The following is a 22,525-nucleotide window of genomic DNA, read 5'->3' as shown; positions in this document are numbered from 1 at the left end:
TGTCCATAGCAAAGAAAAATTTAGTTTACCTGGATGGGATTTCAAAGGACTAGCTTCCACATTCAGCTCTGCCTCTAACTAGCTGTGTGACCATAGGCAAGTTACTTCATTTCTCTAAGCCTCAATTTTCTGAAATGTAAATTGACAAAGCTAAGCTAGATGATCACTGAGGTTCCCCATAGCCCATCATTCCATAGTATTTACTGAGAACTTACTATGTTTGAGGCATTTTTCTGCTCAATAAAATGGCAGTGGTGCCACTTTGCAGCCACAGGGAAACAAGAGAATTGCAGAGAAGCCAGCCCAGAATCCTGACATCATGAAGCAACTAAGCATCACTAAACATCCTAGTGATTTCTTAGTTTGTGAGGCAATACATGTAACCTGAAGACTAAAGCATCCAGAATAACAGTGGGTATTAAGATTTGATTTGCTCAACAAGTTCCATGTGACTGCCATGCTTTAAGACCTGTCAGTGACCAATTAACTACATATTAAAATACAAGCTTCTTATGAGAGTGGCACTCATTCATTCAAATACACTTATTGAGCACCTACTCTCTGCCGGACTCAGTTCCAGAAAAACAAAAGTGCAATGCTACTGTTAGGTTTACAGCCTGGGGGATATAAGAACAAATTATAATACAACCTTGACAGAAAGGAGCTACTGCAGAAATATGAACATGCTTTAAGAACACAGAGTATAGGACAGCAAATTCTGTCCGGGGAAGACCAAGGCTGCTTCCACAAGGAGAAGTTGGTATTGAGTGGGTCTTAGAAAATAAGTAAAAATTGTCCAAGAGATGGAGATCAGGAAGCACATTCCAAATGAAAACACGAGCGTTTGTAAAGGCAAGGAAGTTGAGAAAGGGTCTGGCACTCCCAGAGCTGAGGTGGGAATATCTGACATATATGTGGAAGATGAGGGAAGAATTTTGACTTTTAAATAAGAGAGCTACAAAATCAATTTTTACTTTTTAGGGAGGGAGCGCTGGTGGCCAAAACATTTTGTAAATATGTACAAACTGTTCCTGGCATACAACTTGGAAAATAACACTTATTTTAACAAAATAAAATAAAAACTATAGTCCTTAGTTCAGAATATCCTGTAAGGTTACCCTCACCTTTGTTCCTTTTCTTCCTGGAGGTCCATATCCATCAGAACCAGGAAGACCCTAAGAAAATGATATATAAGATGTATTGTAGAGTCATGTAGACCAACACTTGGTTGATAATAGTATCTGAACCCTTGGATAAATCAACAATGCAAAGAAGTAGGGATAACAATGGGGCTTGATGGAGATTGGGAGACTACCTTCATAGGACAAATACTCAGATTTGGAGAAATCTTTGAAAGACCACAATAGAAGGAAGTTTTTAGGTTTTTTTTTTTATATATATATATACTTTAAGTTCTAGGGTACATGTGCATAAAGTGCAGATTTGTTACATATGTATACTTGTGCCATGTTGGTGTGCTGCACCCATCAACTTGTCAGCACCCATCAATTCATCATTTACATTAGGTATAACTCCCAATGCAATCCCTCCCCCCTCCCCCCTCCCCATGATAGGCCCCTTCCCGAATCCAAGTGATCTCATTGTTCAGTTCCCACATATGAGTGAGAACATGTGGTGTTTGGTTTTCTGTTCTTGTGATAGTTTGCTAAGAATGATGGTTTCCAGCTGCATCCATGTCCCTACAAAGGGTTTTTAAACCCCCATCTGTACATCAGCAAGATGATACCTTGGTTGTAGGAAGCTATACACAACTGTACAAAGTTTCCCTTGGGCTAAACTTGCTTTCCTTGTGAGATAAAGTAAAAATAGAAGCTTTAGAATTGGTAAATCATCAGACAAAAGCATAGACTTTGGAGAAAAAGATTGGAATATAGGCAATATAGTTCAGTGGTTAAATGTACAGACTATAAACCCAGACAGACCCGAATTTTTATTCCAGTTCCAATGTTAGTTGTTTGAGTCACCCTAGGAAAGTTGCACAACCTCTATAAACTTCAGTTTCCTAATCTGTAAAATAGGGATAATAGTATCATCTACATTGTATACTTGTTGGGAAGATTGAGATTGTATATGAAAAGTGCTTAGCACAATGTCAGGCACAGAGGCAGTACTTGATAAATGGTAATTAGTCTGCTGCTGGTGGTAGCAGTGGTAGTGATGGTGTCGGCAGGAGGGCAGTAACGGTAGTGGTGCTGATGGTAATAATGAAGGTAGTGGTGATGATGGTAGTGATAGTGGTAGCAATGGTAATTGATGATAGTGATGGTGATGGTAATGATGGTGGTGGTGGCAATGGTGATGATGGTGATAGTATGGTGGTGCTGATGATGGTGATGGTAAATGATAGTGGTGGTGGTAATGGTGATGATGGTGTTGGTGGTAGTCGTAATGGTGGTGGTAATAATGAGGATGATTGTGATAGTGATGGTGGTAGTGGTGGTGATGATGACAATGGTGATAGTGATAATGGTAGTAATGACGGTAGTGATGGTGGTGGTGATGGTGATGGTAATGATGGTGATAATGGTGATAGTGACGGTGGCAATAGTGATGATGGTAATGGTGGTATTGATGGTAATGGTGGTGATGGTGATGGTGTTGATGATGCTGGTAATTGTGATGTTATTGCTGAAGATAATGATGATGGAGGTTGCAGTGGTGGTAATGATGATAATCATGAAAATGATGATACTACCAAGGAACTTAGCATCTGTATAGACAGACAATGAGCTTCCTGTAATAAAGAGTAAATTCAAAACCCTATAGGTGTTTTTTCTGAATGAACAAAGAATTCCCCTAAACCAGGTAGATCAGTTGAGAAGAAAAATTAAAAATTTGAAGACACAAAAAGATTCCTATGGTCTAAACAGGAAAGTCTGAAAGACTAGAAGAGAAAGAAAAATAAGAGAAAGAAGATTGCCAAAAATGGGTTCTCGGCAGGGGCTGGTGGGGGTGATAATGAAGTTTATTTGATGTTACTCCATCTTCTCCTTGCTGAAGGATGTGCAGAAACTCCAGCATCTGCAACCCCCGAGACCCAAACTCTGTATTTTTGGAGATGTCTCTTGAAAAAATAGTCATAAAATAGCTAACTTGCTCTCCTGTTCAGGGTGATAACTAAGGTAAAAATGCATAGCCCTGTGTTTGAAAGTGTTGTTTTGTAGAAGGAAGTATTTTATGATCTTTGGTCTCCAAAGATTATTTCTATGCTCTGAATAATCAAACCCATACTCTTAAAAGTTTGCTGATCTGGCTCTCTTATTTGTTGCCCTGGAAAAAAAAATGTTTCACTGAACATCTCTGTATTCCTAAAAGACTCAAATGCTCATAAAATATCATTGTCAAATAGATGAGTGACATTGGCACTTTGCTCTTCGATATGTGAGAAGGCAAAATAAATTCCAAGTCATCTTTGGAGTCTTAATTTATACAAGAAGTCTGAGAAACTTTGACTATTTCAATTCTTAAGAACTCTGGTGATTATGTCGTATTTGTAACCACGAGTTTAACTCATCAAGAATATTAAAATTTTGTATTCATAGCAATGATGTTAAAGCCATTTCAATTTATTACATCAAGTTGATGCCATTTTTGTTTATCAGACCTTTTTTCATAATTTCTTACTGGAATCTAAAAGATATATAAGACACTTTAATGCTGTGGTAGATGACTCCATCAAAATTTGGCTTGGTGCACACTGAGATTTTTTAGACTATATCTCCCTGATTTGCCTGATTTCTTGTCTCTGGTACCTATATTCTGAACTAAATAAAAGTGGTTTCATACATTTAAAAAGTTAGAATTTTATGTAAAATAAGAACAAATGGCAAAAAAATTTAATCAAGAGTCCAAAACAGAGAAACTGGACTTACAGGTTGCCCTCTTGGTCCTTGTCGACCCTGTGGGCCTCTTTCTCCTGCATCACCAAGCTCTCCCTTTTATTAAAAAGAGAAAAGATCAAATTAATTTTCTTCTATGAGATTATGCAATTTTGTGTCATTTTCCTCAGAGATTTTACAGTCACTGTTTTCAAGTTTTGGTAGCATACCATACAGCCTAAGGTAAATACTTTTCTCTAGGTTTTGTTAAATATGAATAACTAACAGAGATAGTCACAATTTTGGTTCGAAAATTAGCAACACCAGGTATGTAACACCAATTACAGAATTTTATATTACTATGGCTTTTTCTAAATTTGGATGTGCACATTTATATTTGTGGTTAATCCATATGTATATCTACCTGTTGATACATCTTTGTCTACTTATACATGTGATTCATTTTTCTATGTGTTCATCTATATGCCTTGCCTTCAGTCAATAGAATCACCAATCTATCATAAATGTATGCTGGAAATGATGATGTAAGTAAAGATTTGCTTAAGAAAACCCAAGGGGTTCTCCCAAGCTACAATAAAGAAAGAGCGGGTTCTCTGACTTTTACCTTCACTCCTCTTGGTCCAGCTTTTCCTTTTGAACCCTTTGGCCCTGGAGGCCCAGGATTCCCCTGAAACAAGATCATGGCCAAAATCACCACTAGGGCCACAAAGTTAACTGTCTGTCTCTCTTGTTATTATTGAAATAGTCTGTAACTGGAATATGCTCATGAATCACCTTAGAGATGGAAGCTTAGCCTTTAATATTTAATACAATTAATTAATTCTATCCTCCAACATACAAAATGCATAATATACACACTTACACTATGGGCTGGGGGATTGGGATAGGGGAGCAGGAGGCCACATCTACCACATACTGAGAATTGAAGGAATCATTTCGATGCTACAGGGGGAAACATTATTTGATTAAGAGATCCAGAAAACAAAAGCCTAGACATTCACCTGCTCCAAATTGAGAATATTTTCAGCTGAGATTGACAACAATATAATCAGTTATGAGGCTAGATTTTTTTTCCTGATCAAGACAGAAAAGAACAGAGCTATGGCTTTGGCCATCTTCGAGCTGCTATTTTCAGTTTACTGATGGAGACTCATTCCTGACTCTAATCATGCTGCTCATGTTTCTAAGCCATCTCAAATGCTCACTTCCTCAGGAAGCCACTCTAATCATCGGTCTCAATCTATCTGAGCATCTTATGAATCATAAGACATTCCCCCAAGATATTAGGTGTGGAGTAGAGCAGGCACTAGAAAGAACCAAGTTGGAGGTCATCAGTTCAGACACTTACTATCTGGATGACAAGTCATTTAATTCCCCTTAACCTCAGCTTCCTTATCTATAAAATTGGTATAGGAATGCTTCCTTACATATTTGTGAGGAGCAGATTAGTTACTGATACTTTTATATGGTACCATTATTTCATCTTTTACTATAGCTAAATATGAACTTGTATTACATACCCTTGAGGTTTAAACCCATATCTCATTGGTCACTATATCCCCACAACTTACCTAGAGTAGAAGGAGACACATAGCAGATGATCAATATCTACTGCATCAAATTAGCTCTTCTGGAAATTCCTGATATCCCCATATCCCGAACAAACAGTGTGGCTTTATGTTATTTATCCAGGAACACTCAGTGGTATGAATCAGCCAGTGTTAATGACTAGTTGCATGGTAGCTGTTTTACAAACCTACCTGAGCGCCCACTAAGCCTTTTTGTCCAGAAGTTCCTGGTGGTCCTTGCCTTCCTCTTGATCCCTGATCCAAAGATGAAATTAAAATTCAACCAATGTTTAAAGAGTCATTTATATTCCATGTAACCACAAAATCATCTTGGATGCCAATGGAAGCACAAATTAAGGTGCCCTGACCCATCGCGATCTCATTTGTCAAACTTTAATCAGGGAGCATCTGCACTCTGAAGCACCCCAGAACACTTACTTCAAACTCACTCCATCTGAAGCAGAGAGTGTGAGTCCTCAGCGCCTCTATGTTTAGCAATCTCTCCAGGTGAATCTCACGAGTACTAAAGTTTGAGAGTATTGCTTTTATATTTGAATTCACTCAACTGATTTTAAATCCTAAAAGGGTGGTGAGAGGGCAGCGAAGCTATTGATCTCCATTGAAGAATGAACCTTTTCCTTGTACACACAAGGGTTAAGGACAAGAGATTGTGTTTTCGATTTGATCAAGAGCCAAGGGTGCATTTAAGTGGCTTAATCTCTCTGACTACACTCCTGGGGATTTGCTCATTTTCTCTCCAATCTATTTTACTTTGCTGATTTTTGACACTTTAATATTTTTCCAGCTTTTCTGAGAAACACTTTCCTATTAGAAGTATTGATTGATCATGGCTTCTACTCTCCTAGGTGAGGTATTGACAATCATCTCTTTAAATAGACCATCACTCTCGCATCCCAGCGGGAAGGTGAGAATTAAGGAGAGGTTTTATTGATTATCGTGCTCATGGTTCCCAGCATGACTTGCTTCCCTTCTAACCAGTTGTGTACTGAAGTGGATATAGACAGGAAAGCAGGGACACAACTGTGGTGGGGGGTCCTGAGCTAGTCATCAAAAATAAAAGGGAAAAATACACATCTTTTCATTGCTTTCCCTTCAGTTCAGATACTATTTTCCATTGTAAAATAAGCATAGTCTCTAATTACACATTGACTACCTATATTTTTTTCCCCCTTGGTTCCTTTAGCAAGTCTAAGAGCAGCAGATACCCTCTGAAATTATCATCTGACACTCATAGGATTTTTAATTATGGGGAATGATTCGATATGTTAGTAAAATTTATTGTTCCAAAGTTCTTCAATTTGAGTATACTTAAAAACAATTTGACTTTTAAAATAAATACATAAAATGTGTTCCAGGAGGGCTATAGAATGACAGATTTGGGTTATGCTTAGACAATGCCAAAAGAACTGGTTGAAAGTTTAAATTTCCAGTTATCATTTGATAACCTAACAAAACCCCACTGGATGAACTTCTTCAGGGCAGGACCTTTGCCTTAATGGTATGAATGTCCCAGGTCTATTAGTAGACTGCCCTGTGCATAATAGATACTCTGTAAACACTTTGCTGATTTTTCCTACCAAATTGAATGATGGGGGTCTCACTCTGTTGCCCAGACTGGAGTGCCATGGCACCATCATAGCTCACTGCATCCTTGAACTCCTGGGCTCAAAGTGACCGTCCTGCCTCAGCCTCCCAAGTAGCTGGGACGACAGGTGCACACAACTGTGCCAAGATATGAATACAATTTTAGTAAATTAAATAATATTTGAATACACAGCTTCAGAGGCAGTAATCAAGAGCACTGATTTTGTAACTATACTGCCTGAGTTTGAATTCCAGCTTTATCACTCACTAGCTGTGTGACCTTTGCCAATTTACCTAACTTCTCCATTCCCTCTTTGTTTTTCTCCTGTAAAATGAGGATAATAACCTCCCTCCCATTGAAAAACTAAATCAGTTAATACAAGTGCTTTAGGCAGTGTCTAGAACATGGAGGTCAATAAATATTAGTTATTGTGGTTTAATCTTTTCAGAAAAGGGGCGGTACAATTTTCTTTGGGAGGCCCTGGAAAGGAGGCATCCAAAGCCATTCTGATTTACATCAAATTATTATCAAACGATGAAGTTAAAATTTCAAACAAATATCCTTCAGCACTAAAACCAAGCTCCCAGATACAACCTGTGAGCCTGGATACCCAAGCTCTCCTTGGTAACCCTGTTCACCGGATTCTCCAGGTACACCCTGTCAAAATGAATAAAACCTATAGTGAGTTCACCAGCCATTTTTAGTGTTCATATTGAAAGCAGCTTTTTCTGCAATATATCACTTGAAACCACAACAGAAAGACTCAAACAATATTTGACTGGTTGTTATCAATCCTCTTAGGAGATGAATTTGAAGAGGAAATGTGGGTGTTTACACTTATCTTAGGAAAAGGCAAGACCAGATTCTTAGGGCCTTTCTCAGTATTTACACATCTCCTTCCAATGTCTCAGCTAGTGATGGGAGCAAAAATACTCTGTTTAAATAACCCAAACTCTTATTTTGTGTAATAACTGGTTACTAAACAGTCCTTCCTTTTAAGACATACAGACTAAATGTTCAAGGGCGCTAAGGTCTTTTATTTCATACAAGGAAACTCAGAATGTTGATCACAGCAATAAACATGACACTCTGAAACAAAGGCACACAAAGTGCTTGAGAAAATAACAGAAAACTGGCTTTAAAGTTTAAAACCCTACAGACCTTTATGGCAAGAAGCTAGCTCTCTAGGCAAAGGGTGAGTTGTTAAAATGATTCATTCTACAACTGATTTAATTTATCCTGCAAATTAATATTTTCATTTCTGCAGAGAAGATATATTTTCCAAGATTGAGGATAACATCTATTTTGTGAATTGTTCTGCCTTCTTTTTCATGTTGCTCACATGTTGACTAGATTATTAATTATTCATAGATATGCAAAGAGCAAAAACTTCAAAGTCAGAATTCAATCAATATGTGGATCAACTACTTGTGCTTCATCAGTTTCTGAAACTATTCAGTACCTCTATTAATCATTTCTGTTACATTATTCCACTCTTTAAGGTTGATTTCTAGATTTATAAATATGAACCGAATTTTAAAAGGAATACAGCTAGAAATTTTGAACCAGGTTATGAAATGTGGTCTAATTTGCATATCACATTAGTGATATTCATAGTGCAACATTTATAAAAACAATGTGGCTATATATAGCAATGTTCAGACTCATCATAACTCTATGCTTATACATTTATATTAAGAAAATAATTTGAGTGGAGCAAAAGTGACAACAAAACAAAAAAACCTATAATACACATCTCTGACCTTCACATCAATTACCATGATACCCAACAAAACAGAAATTACCTAAACGCTCAACATAAGAAAGATTAGTAAATCATGGTACTTTGATAGAGTAAAATATAATGTTCTAAAATGATAATAGGGAGATTTGGAAACAGGAAAAACCAGAATATAAAATGTTACATACACTGTAATAATCCTATATTTTTTATACAAAAGAACAGAAAAACATGAAAATACTTGCACAGGGGTGGTGGGTTTATGTACCTTTAAAAAAATTAATCATACTTTCAATTTTATCATCAACAGCAAATTTAAAATCTTGCCTTATTGCCAAAAAATGTATGCATCAATTTGTTTGGCGTAAATATAACCTTTTCCATAAATAGACGTTTATTTAGAATTCTACTTTATTATATGTCTTGCAAAGGCCAGCAGATCTAATTTTGTAGATAATACTGAGCCATATTTTCCCAAAGTCCAAGGAATGCTGTAATTTGGAGTTATGGGCCTATATGACCAGTGCTCCAATGTTGAGTCAACTAGCAAACCACTGACATGGTGGGTAAACCCAGTTCATCCTGAAGCCTGCAAATATTTGTAATTATATCTCTTATTTTAAAAATCAACTATACTATAAGGCCATAGTCACCAAAACAGCATGGTACTGGTATACTGGTATAAAAATAGGCAGATAGAGCAATGAAACAGAAATAAATGAAATAAAAAAATAGAAATGAAAGCCCTACTCTAAGATATTAGGATATTAGCTTCTTTTCAATCTAAATGAAACTTTATAGCAGAGTGGGGAGGAGGCAGAGAACCATACAAACTTTCTCTTTTGCATGAAAAAAAATCGCCATGGAAACTTTCAGTGAACCTCAAGCAACCTCAGACAGCCCAGCCAGCACTCCGCTTGACCTCAGAGAGAACAATTTAAAGAAGCCATAAAAGATAGACAAATGGGACTATATTAAACAAAAAGCTTCTGAACCGAAAAACAAAAACAAAATAAACAAACAAACAACAACAGCAAAAAACAATGAGCAGAGTGAAGAGACAACCTGTTGAATGGGAGGAAATACATGCAAACTATTCACCTGACAAGGGACTAATATCTAGCATATACAAGGAACAAACAATTCAATTGCAAAAAAGCAATCCCATTAAAAAGTGGGCAAAATATCTGAACTGACATTTCTCAAAAGATATGCAAATGGCCAATAGGTATATGAAAAAAATGTTTAACATCACTGATGATGAAAACTACAATGAGATATTATCTTATCCCAGTTAGAATAGTTTTTATCAAAAATACAGAAAACGACAAATGCTAGCAAAGATGCAGAGAAAAGGGATACGTATTTTTGGTAAGAATTTAAGTTCATACAGTCATTATGGAAAACAGTATAGAGATTTCCCAAAAAGTTAAAAATAGAACTACCATATGATCCACAAATCCCACTAATGGGCATTTACCCAAAGAAAAGAAAGTCAGTATATCAAAGGGTTACCTGCACCCTCGTGCTTATTGCAGCACTATTCACAATAGCAAACATGTGGAATCAATCTAAGTTTCCACCAACAGATGAGCAGATAAAGAAAATGCGATACATATACACAGTGAAATAATATTCAGCCACAAAGGAGAATGAAATCCTGTTATTGGCAGCAACATGGATGGAACTAAAAGTCATTATGTTGAGTGGATAAGTCAGGCACAGAAAGACAAATATCACAAATTCTCTCTCACACATGGGAGCTAAAAAAGTTGATCTCGTGAGGTAGAGAGTAGAATGATAGTTATCAGAGGCTGAGAAGGGTGTTGTGGGTAGGGAGAATGAAAAGAGGTTTGTTAATATGTAAAACATACAGTCACATAGAAAGAATAAGTTATAGTGTGTGATAGTGTAGTAGGGTGACTATAGTTAACAACAATATATTGTACATTTCAAAATAACTAGAAGAGAATATTTGAAATGTTCCCAATATAAAGAAATAATAAATGTTTGAGGTGATAGATGTCCTAAATACCTGGGTGTGATCATTATATGTTCTATGTATGTATCAAAATATCATCACATGTACCCCATAAATACATGCAGATATTATGTATCAATAATAATTACAGTAGTCATATGTGTGGAAAAAAGAGCAACTCTTTCCAGAAAGCACTGACCTTTAATCCTGGCAGACCTCGCCTTCCTATTGTCCCCTAAGAAAAATAGAAAGCAGAGACCTTAGAGAAGGATATAAACCAATTTTCACCCCAGCCTACCATCCTCTTCCACAAAGGCAGGGGAAATATATCCCTCCAGCTGTTAACACCTACCCAAGGGCCAACATTTCCAGGTTCTCCCTGAGGTCCATCAAAATTAGAACTTCCCTGAAAAGTAAGGAATAAAGAGAAGATCAGAAACAAACAACGACAAATGCTAGCAAAACTTTTTGTCCAATACAGAAGGCACTAGGTAGACGTAGCACTTAAATTTGCACCAAATTAAATTAAAGATGTAGTTTCTTTGTTATGCTGACCACGTTCCAAGTGTTCCATAATTCCATATGGCTAGTGACTACCATACTGGACAGCACCGACACAGGATATTTCCATGATCTCAGAATGTTCTGTTGGTCAGTGCTCCTCAAGAAGCAAATGGCATTAAATTCTGATGTTTCAAAATATCCGTGTCGTAGGCATCTTTCCCCAGAGATTGCTCCTTTGATGACTCCTTACAGTTCACCACGCTGGGACCACAGTCACACATAGTCTCCAACAAGCCATGCTTAATATTTGAAAATATTGGCACTTCTCTTTCTACCTGTATCACTTAGGGTCCTGAGTGGCAGATAGAAACAGAAGGTAGAAAAGCGTCTCTCTGAAGACATGGGTGATCAATATATACAGATGCTGACAGAAAGAGAAAGAGGTTATATAGTCACAGTGAGGAAAGATTCCAGTGTTCTCACTTCTTCGGGGTCAGAAGTGAAAAAATGAGTATTGTCCAGAGAAAAAAATGAATCTATCTTTTAAGAAAAATTGAAACCATGTGAGATCCCAAGTAGGGGTACTTCAGATAATTATTTCATAAAGGTACATGCTAACTCAATAAGAATACACAAATAGGGAAAGAATGTGAAATAACAGAAACAAAAACGTTTTGTGCAAAGCTGTTTACCCAACTGTTATTCATAATGGATTAAATTCTGAAACAATTTAAACATACCACAATATGAGGGAAGTGTTGATCAAATTATGGTAGAGACACTTATTGAAATAGAATGCAACAATTAAAAACTGTTCTTCAAAAGTTTTTAAAGTACATAAAAGTTTGTGCTATAATGCCAAAAGCATTTAGCCTGAATCTAGTTATGGGGAAACAATCATACAAATCCTAATTGAGGGGTGTTTAGCAAAATAACTGGTGTACACTGTCAGTGTCATGTAAACAAATAACTGAGCAAATGTGATGAAAGCGCACTGACAACACAGGACAGCTAAAGGCACCGCTTGGTCCTCAGCTGGATCCTGGAACAACAGCAGCAGCCACAGAGGACATTATCGGGGTGTTATGGACTCAAGGTTTGTGTTCCCCCCAAAATTCGTATGTTGAAATCCTAATCCGCAATGTGATGTTATGAGGAGGTGGGGCCTTTGGAAGGTGATTAGGCCATGAGGGGGGAACCCTCATGGTGGGATTAGTGCCCTTATAAAAGAGGCTTGAAGGCACACTATAGCTCTCCTTCTGCCATGTGAGGTTGCAGCCAAGAAGATGGCTATGAACCAGGAAGCAGTCCCTCACCAAACACTGAATCTTCCAGGACCTTGATTTCGGACTTCCCAGCTTGCAGGACTATGAGAAATAAATGTTTGTTATTTAAGCCACCCAATCTATTAACTCTGTTACAGTAGCCCAAACTGCCTAAGACATGGGGCAAGTGGGAAATTTTGAATATGGACTGCGCATCAGAAAATAATATTGGCCGGACACGGTGGCTCACGCCTGTAATCCCAGCACTTTGGGAGGCCAAGGCGGGCGGATCACTTAAGGTCAGGAGTTTGAGACCAGCCTGGCCAATATGGTGAAACCTCATCTCTACTAAAAATACAAAAATCAGCCAGTGTGGTGGTGGGCACCTGCAATCCTAGCTGCTCTCGGCAGGAGAATCGTTGAACCCAGGAGGTGGAGGTTGCAGTGAGCCATTGCACTCTAGCCTGGGCATCACGGTGAGACTCCATCTCAAAAAAAAAAAGAAGGAAAGAAAGAAAGAAAAGAATATTGTATAAATGTTTAATTTCATGAGGGTGATGATTATATTATGTTTATATAGAAGAATATCTTTTATTTTACTTGTTGAATATTTAGAGGCAAAGCGTCATGAAGCCTTTAATTAATCCTCGATTAGCTCAGTCACACACACATACCCCTAAGTATTTGTATAGACAGATATAAAGCAAACACAGCTAAAGGATAAAAATTGGTGTTTAGACTTATAACTACATTTTTCTGTAGATTTGAAATTTTTCAGAATGAAGAGTTAGGATAAAAGGTAACAGGTTAATCATGGACTATTTCAACAACACAGAGAATAAAATTAAGGTAAAGAAACACTAAGGGCTGGCATGTTGCTGCTACAAACGAGTTGGTTTTTCACTCTCCTTTCACTTCCTTTCTTTCTTCCTTCCTTCCCTCCCTCCCCCTCCTTCTTTCCTTCCTTCCTTTCTACATTCCTTCTTTCTTACTTCTATTCCTTCCTTTTTATCTTTCTTTCTTTATTCCATACAAGGGAATGGATACGGGCTGGCAACTGACAGTATCCACAGCCTCCACCATAAGTGAGCTAAAGGCAAACCCAGTTCTAGTAAATACTGAAAGAAAATGTAACCCACTCCTTCTGGAGGAACTGAGGGTGCTGACAATGGACACCGTGTCCCATGTAAAGCGCACACACTCTCAGCCATAAAAGAGAACTAAATTATGTCCTTTGCAGCAACATGGATGCAGCTGGAGGCCATTATCCTAAATGAACTAATGCAAAAATAGAAAACCAAATACCACATGTTCTCATTTATAAGTGGGAGTTAAATCTTGGGTTCACACAGACATAAAGATGGGAACATTAGACACAGAGGACTCTGAAAGGTGAGGGAGGAAGGGGGCAAGGAGTGAAAAACTCCCTACTGGTTACTATGTTTACTACTTGGGTGATGGGATCAATAGAAGCTCAAACCTCAGTACCCACAATATACCCTTTTAACAAACCTGTACATGTATCCCCTGAATCTAAAATAAAAATGGAAATTAATAAAAAATAAATACATAATTTTGGTGGTATAGAAATATTCTACAAATTTGGACTCGTGTTAAATATGGGGTTGTAACCTGCTTTTTTCACTTAATATTACATCATGGATGTTTTCCATATCATGAAATTGTCTTCTACATTATGTTTCATGGCCTAACACTATTCCACTGCATGGAAGAGCATTGTTTACATAAATAATCCCTTATTATTAGGTATTTAATTATTTTCAATGTTTTACTACCTTAAAAATCACTGCAATGATGATCCTTGGAGCTAAATCTTTGTGTTGCACCATGATTAGCTTCCAGATAAATTTATAGGACTAGAAAGGGTAGATCAAATGACATACACATCTTTTTTCTGTTGTTTTTTTGGACGGAGTCTCACTCTGTCGCCCAGGCTGGAAGGCGGTGGCACGATCTTGGTTCACTGCCAGCTCTGCCTCCTGGGTTCACGCCATTCTCCTGCCTCAGCCTCCCCAGTTGCTGGGACTACAGGTGCACGCCATCACGCCCAGCTAATTTTTTGTATTTTTAGTAGAGACAGGGTTTCATCGTGTTAGCCAGGATAGTCTCAATCTCCTGACCTCATGATCCACCCGCCTCGGCCTCCCAAAGTGCTGGGATTACAGGCGTGAGCCACCGCACCCAGCTGACATACACATCTTAAAGCTGTGACAGACTCAGTTGGTGGCCTATAAAACAGGCCCTCCCTTCCTCTGTGCTAAGAAAATCTGTCTGGTCTTTTTAGTTTTGTTTGGGGCAACAACATACCCGGCTCCAAGGGATGAATTACGACAGGCCTAAGCCAACTGTGATGATCCCATTTCCTTTTGTGGGAGACTTGCTTTCCCTGGATCTCTTGAAATGGGGCAAGGGCTGGTGGGGAGCACAGGGCCTATTTTAGCTGATGAGCAATAGAGAGAATATTGCTGGGAGTAATTTGATGAAAGGAAAGCTCCTTTTCTCCTGGCATTTTATGTAAAGGTGAAGACAAAAACACTTGGAGCTGCTAAACCTAGGGACCGAAGGCTGACATGCTGAGGATGGCAGTGTGGGAGGAAAGGCACCAGGTCCCTGACGACATCACTGAGGCTCAATGGGACCATCAACTGATGTGCCAAAGTTGTCATCACCTATGCCTGGGGTTATAAAACACGTGTATTAGCTAAACACTGCTAGTCAGGCTTTCTGTCATTTGTACATTTTAAAACACTAAAAAAAAAAAAAAAAAAAACAGTAATCCTAACTCATGACTGATGTGTATTGCCTATTGCCTTCCAAAAAGGTTGTATTGATTTTCCTTCTTTCCAGAAGTGTTACTTTCTCGCTTCTGACTGGCATGATTGGTTCTCCAAGCTTTCTCCAAAATTAGGTATATAATAAAATTATTCTGCTTGGTCAGCGAGACTGCTTCATCAGGAAACCCTCTCCATCCAGACTGCAACATTTAATCCGCTCTTTGGTTCATGTCAGAAAGGAGCGGTTGCCCCCTGAAGAGCTATCTCCCAACAGCATTTAACAGGCCAGAACAGGGGTGTCCAATCTTTTGGCTTTCCTGGGCCTCATTGGAGGAAGAAGTATTGTCTTGGGCCACACATAAAATACACTAACACTAACGATAGCTGATGAGCTTTAAAAAAAGAAAGAAAGAAAAAAGAAAAAGTAAAAGAGAAGAGAAGAGAAAAAAATCTCATAATGTTTTAAGAAAGTTTACAAATTGTGTTGGGCTACATTCAAAGCCATCCTGGGCCGCGTACTGCCCATGGGCAGTGGGTTGGACAAGCTTGGGCTAGAATGTCAGCATCTACCAGCTGCAGGGTAATACAGCTGGTGGGAGTGATTTATGTTATCTAAGTCTATTAAAAGACTGTTTAGTTACTACCATTTTTTGGCCCAGCATGGGAGCAGAAACCATAGGGAACACAAATGGAATATGTCACGGCACTGCCCCAGAGGGTTGCAGTTTTTGTTTGCATGTACAAGTAGGGATCTGGTGCTCAAGGTTAACCCTTGGCTAAACTCAGTGATGGAGACCTCAGAAAGCCATGAACATGCAGCTCTTGCTGTGGCTGCGGTGCTGTGATGTACACAGCGCTGTACAGTTTGTCTAGAGGCTTAGGTTCCTTCCCAGCGGTAAAACCTTGAGTAAATCAGAGAACCAGCCTGAATAGACAGATCATGATATTTCTTCTCACAACAACTACAACTCATGAAAGTTTTGAAACGGTTTCTCTATCTTCCTTCCCTCCTTCCAGATGAGGAAACTGGGGCCCACATGGGTTAAGGGTTGCTGTCCTGCTGCTCCCTTAGCTCAATTCCATAGCTGATTGAGTGGCTATTTACGGGGCTGTCTGATGCCAACTCACAGGAGAGGGTCTCAACAGGAAACTCTCTCAATGGGGTTTATCCAGAACAACTGCAATGAACAGCAGGATGAGATTCTTGCAGCAAGTCATGCTGGTTTTCTCACAAAGCAACATAATAATGACCTTGTTATAAACTGTATTTTTCTCAGGCTCTAGACATATATAAAAGGAACGCAAACTAGCTAGAGAAGAGAGCCTGTGCCCTTTGAGCCTATAGTTTTGTCAAAGGATGAAAAACTGGAGCTCAAAGTAATAGGGGTTCCTCTCCAACTGCAAACATTTTGCTATGCAGACCTCATGCTTGGAAATTAGGAAAGATATGAGGACTGAAGCACTTGGGTTATTTTGGTCATTTTTCAGAATCATACATTTTAATGTCTAGGACATGAAAATCTAAAACTGGCTGCCGAGAAGTTAACATTGATCAAAGTTAACAAGTCTTTTTGCTTCTGTGATGCCTTCTATCACAGTGCTTCTAGTCTTCAGAACTAGGCAAGGATTTCACCTTAAAAAATGGCTAATACCCAGTTCACATCAATCAGCACTGCCTGTGACAGAAAGCAAGCCAGCACTGTAATGACCCAGAGTACCTTTTAAATCAATACATCATTATAAAGATAGAGAATTTAGGAACTAGAAATATCTTAGGCATTATTGAGTCTGGTGCTTTCATTTTAGAGATGAGGAAACCAAGGACAAAGGATGTAATCTTGTAGGAGATAGGATTCGTATAGAAAAAAAAAAAAAAAAAACCCTATGAATTAAGTATGCAAGGACAAGGATGTCAGTGGAGATTGGCATTCAGAGCTTCTATCTCCATAGATAGCGGATTCCCACAGGCTTGCTCTCTGGTTTTTTACGCTGATCCTACCAGAATGCCCAAGTCTTCTGCCCCAGCTAGCATCTGTTCCCATGTAGTCCCCCCAAGGAAACAGACCATCTTACCTGATGCCCACGCCTTCCTTTTTCTCCCTTAGGGCCTTGGACATAGCTATTAGTTCCAGGATCCCCCTGAGAAAATAAAGGGTTCATTACCTCAAATGGACAGAAAAGAAAAGAAATTATAGGAAGAATTATTTATAACAAAGCAAAACAAAAAAATAAGGTACGACTAAAGTGGACCCTTTTTATTATCTGGACCTGCTCAAAAATCTCAGACATTTAATGCAATTAAAATTCCAACCTTTTTAAGAACTCAACTTTTCTGTAAGTTTTTCCCTCAAATCTCTTATTTGTTGTAATACTAAGATAAGGTGAGCAGGTGCTTTATTAATGAAGAATTAATTGCCCTTTGCCTTTGTGTCATGAGCAAACAGTTCTCCAGTCCCTGGAATGAAAGCAGCAGAAATCGCCCAACATCACTCACAGGATCTCCCCTTAATCCAGGCTCTCCACGCTCTCCAGGTTGTCCTGGCGGTCCTGTCAAGCCCTTAAATCACAAAGAAAAAAATGTGTCACTTTAAAAAATGACATATTGCCTAGGGAGAAGAGAACATTAAGAGGGAAAATAAGAATCAAATGAAAAGAGCAACTTAATACTTGAATTTTAAAGCATTCATTGCCAAGGAGGTGAGATTGAAAGGTAAAGAAGGACATACTTTTACTGGCTATCTGCCATATGCCTGGACCTAGGTGTGTGTTACCTCATTTAACCCTCACAACTCAGGAATTCACAGATTTGCATTATGCACGACCTGAGATTCTAGGAAGTTGGGCCTAGGTCTCCCTACCATCAAATTCCTTGATCTTTCCACCCCTTGGTGATGCTCCACACAGAAACACATGGTGGTGGTTGTTGTTGTTGTTGTTGTTGCTGCTGTTGTTGTTGTTGCTGTTGTTGTTGTTGTTGTTTAAAAAGGGGGTGGTGGTGAGCAGGGCTTTCCCCATCATGAGCATGGGTAGCAGCGGTAGAGCAAGATCTCATGAAAAAGAGAAGGGAGAGAACAATGTTTCCAGAGCTCCTGACTACTGTAGATAGGAAACCAGAGAGGTGAAGAAACTTGTCATAGGATTGTGACATAATAAGTAAATGATGCTTCCCTTAAACCCTGCCATGATCAGTGCCATTCCTGTGTAGTAGTGCCTACAGAGCCATGAACTGGGGAGCGGCTCCACCACAGGTGCCTTCCTCAGATGACATCACGTGCCTGGAGCTGGAGGGTGTGCATGATGAACAGATGGGATCACTGTTCTACAGCTTTCAGACACAAAGGAAATAAAATGTTCTCTAGACTCCAAAAGAAGCCACCTCATAATCTTACTTGAGATGCCTCCTTATCTCTTTCCTGGCCTAATATAATGGTAAAAGGGAGCTAGATAACTCTAAGTTCCAATCCTGCTATTTAATTTCCTACATAGGCAACTTTCTTTGACTTTTCTAAGACTCCATTTTCTCATTTATGAAACAGATATGCCTAACTTACAGAAACAGTGTAGGGATTAAATAGAAGAATAAATTCAAGTGGTTAGGCATATGGTTCCCATTATGATTCACCCTACTTCTAGACCCCCCTTTATCTGACCCAGTCACTGGACTGTCGGAGTAATCTTCCAAACCTACAGCTTCCAACATGTGTCTTCCTTGCCTATAAACCTCCGATAGCCCTTGATTACTCAGCAGAAACAAAACTCCCAAACGTAGCATTAAATTGACTCCAAATTGCCCTTTCAGGCTTTCTCCCTACTCTTTATACTTTTTATTTTATCCTCCATTCCTATGAAATTAGGATCCTTATTTTTCCAAACCTATCATGATTTCTTCTAACTCTAACCCTTTCCTTGAGCCTTTTTCTTAAGCTAGAATACCTTGTGTCTCTCTCCCAGTCCCTCTCACAGAGGTCTGAGTGAAAAATGTCTTGATTTCCTGCATTGTCTGGAAAGCTAGAGTCCTCCCCACCCTTGGGCACCTGCTCAAATGCCACAGGGCCTTAGTATAGAAGTTGCTCTCTTGCCTCCCTCTGTCTTCCTTAATTGTTACCTATCTTTTAAATTTCATCCCATTTTCACATCCTCAATGAAGTCTTTCTGATGGCACAGGCTGGGTCAAATCCCCCACCATATTCCTCTCCATACCCTTATCTCAGCAGTAATATTATATCTATTTCCAGGATTATTTCATTCATGTCTATCTTTTCCCATAGAGGCCAATCTTAAGATACAGAGCCCATGTCTGTTTTGTTCCCTATTCTAGAATCATGTCTTGATTACAATAGATGCTCAATAAATTCTGATGATTGATCAAATGAAGAAAAGGGAGTCTAGTTTCCTCTCCAAGTCACTGTGCTCCCATTGGTTCTTTATTTGCACCATTGTTACATCCTGTAGCTTATTGTAAACACTTAACAGGTGTTTATTGAATTTAACTAAATGTAGCTGAAACTGAAGGCTCTCCAGTGTTAAGAAAGTATGGTATCTCCCACCTTTCCAAAGTCTGATCCATAAACTTCAAGTTAGAAATTAAACCTCAATAAAGAGCCATGTCTTCTGACTCTCCCTGTTTCACCCATCAGGAATTCAATCCACATCACTAATTGTGCACCCTTGGAGTAAAAGCATTAGTCTAATTTCATGAGGAGTACAAAGAAGCATAAGCAAATACATTACACCCTTTATGTCTAATCCTATCAATCAATAGAAGCTGACTATAGTGCTGTGTTGAGATGAATCCTTCAGCCATGTTGGATCCCATAATTGGTTAGTATGTCTGCCATGGGCACAGGAAGGGAAGGTTGTAGGACATATGCTAGGTATCTGCCATCCCTTACATGGAAACAGAATTACCATCAGAAGGAAGTGTGTAATCACTGTCAAACGATAGTATAAATAATTGCAAGGATGTAGAGAAGGCAAAGATCACTACAAACTGACATGCCAAGGAAGCTGTTGTGAGGAAGAAAAAGAGGAAGTGGGCATTGAGGAAAAGGTGATATTCAGATTAAGCACTGAATATGGAAGCAAGAAAAAGGCATTCCAGAAAAGGCAGCTGGCATGAGCAAAGACACAGAGGTGCACATGCATAAGCAACATTTCGGAGACAGTGAGCCTGGGAAGATATTTCTTGACAGAGATTTGTAAAGAATGTGGTTGAAAGGCCTTGGATGTAACACTAAATCACTGGCGACAGGGAGCCATGAGAAGCTTGAGAGATAAGGAGTGACATGATCACTCTTCTCAAGCACCAAAGGTTAAGTCACAGGACTTACATTACTCATTCCACCATCAGCAGAGTCATACCTTAGGTGAATCTTCCAAACAGCTATCCCATATTAATTGCCCTTTAGCTCTCCATTTAACTCCATAGGATTTAAGCCACTAGATGATTTTTTCCCACAGTTTCCCACAGTTTAAAAATAAACTATCCACATCAGGTTACTCAATAGGAAAATGAAAGAATATCATCATACTTTACCCGATTTCCCCTATTTCCTTTTTCTCCAGATGACCCTGGGATTCCACGATTACCCTAAAAAAAGAAAAATGAACATACAGACAACCTGTCTTTTATTAGTCCTACTAAAATTTTTCTTTATGTATTTTCACAATTCTAGCCAAGAGTAGAAAGTACCTTTACTACTCTATTTCTGACAATGTGACAGATTAGATGTTTTGAATAACCCTCCCACTGAAAATTTAAAATTCCAGATAAATTAAAATATATTTCTTATACATTAAAAATCTGATTTAAGGCTGGATGCAGTGACTCACGCCTGTAATCCCAGCACTTTGGGAGGCCGAGGCGGGTGGATCACCTGAGGTTGGGAGTTTGAGACCAGCCTGACCAACATGAAGAAATCCTGTCTCTACTAAAAATACAAAATTAGCCAGATGTGGTGGCACATGCCTGTAGTCCCAGCTACTCAAGAGGCTGAGGCAGGAATATCACTTGAACCCGGGAAGTGGAGGTTGCAGTGAGCCAAGATTGTCCCATTGCACTCCAGCCTGGGCAACAGGAGCAAAACTCCATCTCAAAAAAAAAATCGGATTTTAAAAAATCCTTATGGTTCATAATAAGGAGAAAGCAAAAATGCAGGCAAGTAGCTCATGGCAGTCCTATGAGCTTCTTGTAATTGTGTGTGTGTGCGTCTGTTTGTGTGCATCTGTGTGTGTGTGCGTCTGTGTGTGTGTGGTGTGTGCATGTGTGTGTTGGGGGGAGCAGTGTGAAGGGCCTCAAGCTGACAATTTATTTTAGGGTGGTCCCAGAATGTAGTGCCACTACGAACACATGACAGAAGCAAACAACCTCAACTCAGGCCCTAATGATGTCTCACAGACAATGTTTCATCAAAAAATGAATTTAAATCAAAAGTCACAACACACATGAGGGAGATGCCACGAAGGAGAAGCCAGTGGAAACAACATACAACAAAATCGGACCTGCAGTGACTGCAAATATTGGGATTATAATATACTGAATATAAAATGAGGATATTTAGTATGTTTAAATAATTAGAAGAGAATGAATAAAATAACCTACTATAAAAGGAGATCAAGTAGATTTCAGAAAGGATCAAATAGAACTACTTGAAGTGAAAAATATAATTAAAATTTAAAATTCAATTGACAAATTAAATATTATATTAAACACAAGTGAGGTGAGAATTAGTGAACTAGAAACTATACAGAAATTATACAGAATGCAGCACAGAATGACAAAAAAATAGAAATTTAAAAGAGCAGTTAAGAGACATTGGGGGCAAAATGAGACGTTCTCACAAATTTCTAATTAGATTTCTGCAAAGAAATAATACAGAAAAAAGGAAAAATAAAATTTCAAAATGATAATTTCGAAATTAAGTCCTGAAGATTTCCAAACTTTGTAAGAAACATAAACACTCAGATTCAAAAGACTGACAAGTCCCAACCACAATACATAAAAAGTAATCCACACCTGGACACATCATATTGAAACTGTCAAAAGCTAAAATCAAAGGGAACATTTTAAAGCAGCCTACGCAGTTTAAAAAGTTGCTTACAAAAGAACAATCCTTTTGACAGATAATTTCTTAATGGCAATAATGAAAGGTAGAATACAACAGAAGCCAGAAGACTGAAATTACATTTTCCTTTTTTTTTTTTTT

The 22,525-nt window shown here is 38.6% G+C and overlaps 1 protein-coding gene across 1 annotated transcript in view; it reads right to left on the bottom strand.

Moving 5' to 3' along the window:
- Positions 1 to 22,525, bottom strand: part of LOC111539442 (collagen alpha-4(VI) chain-like) — a 101,035-nt gene that overhangs the window by 33,575 nt on the left and 44,935 nt on the right. Inside the window, 10 exon segments of the mRNA XM_023207245.2 lie at positions 1,125 to 1,175; positions 3,894 to 3,956; positions 4,465 to 4,527; positions 5,621 to 5,683; positions 7,629 to 7,691; positions 10,956 to 10,991; positions 11,109 to 11,162; positions 17,394 to 17,459; positions 17,815 to 17,877; positions 20,857 to 20,910. Coding sequence (XP_023063013.1) covers positions 1,125 to 1,175; positions 3,894 to 3,956; positions 4,465 to 4,527; positions 5,621 to 5,683; positions 7,629 to 7,691; positions 10,956 to 10,991; positions 11,109 to 11,162; positions 17,394 to 17,459; positions 17,815 to 17,877; positions 20,857 to 20,910 — 576 coding nt within the window.

This window comes from Piliocolobus tephrosceles, chromosome 2 (assembly GCF_002776525.5).
Source record: "Piliocolobus tephrosceles isolate RC106 chromosome 2, ASM277652v3, whole genome shotgun sequence".
Taxonomy (NCBI): Eukaryota; Metazoa; Chordata; class Mammalia; order Primates; family Cercopithecidae; genus Piliocolobus; species Piliocolobus tephrosceles.
Note: the sequence above shows the minus strand (reverse complement) of the source record. Positions and strands in the feature narration are given on the sequence as shown.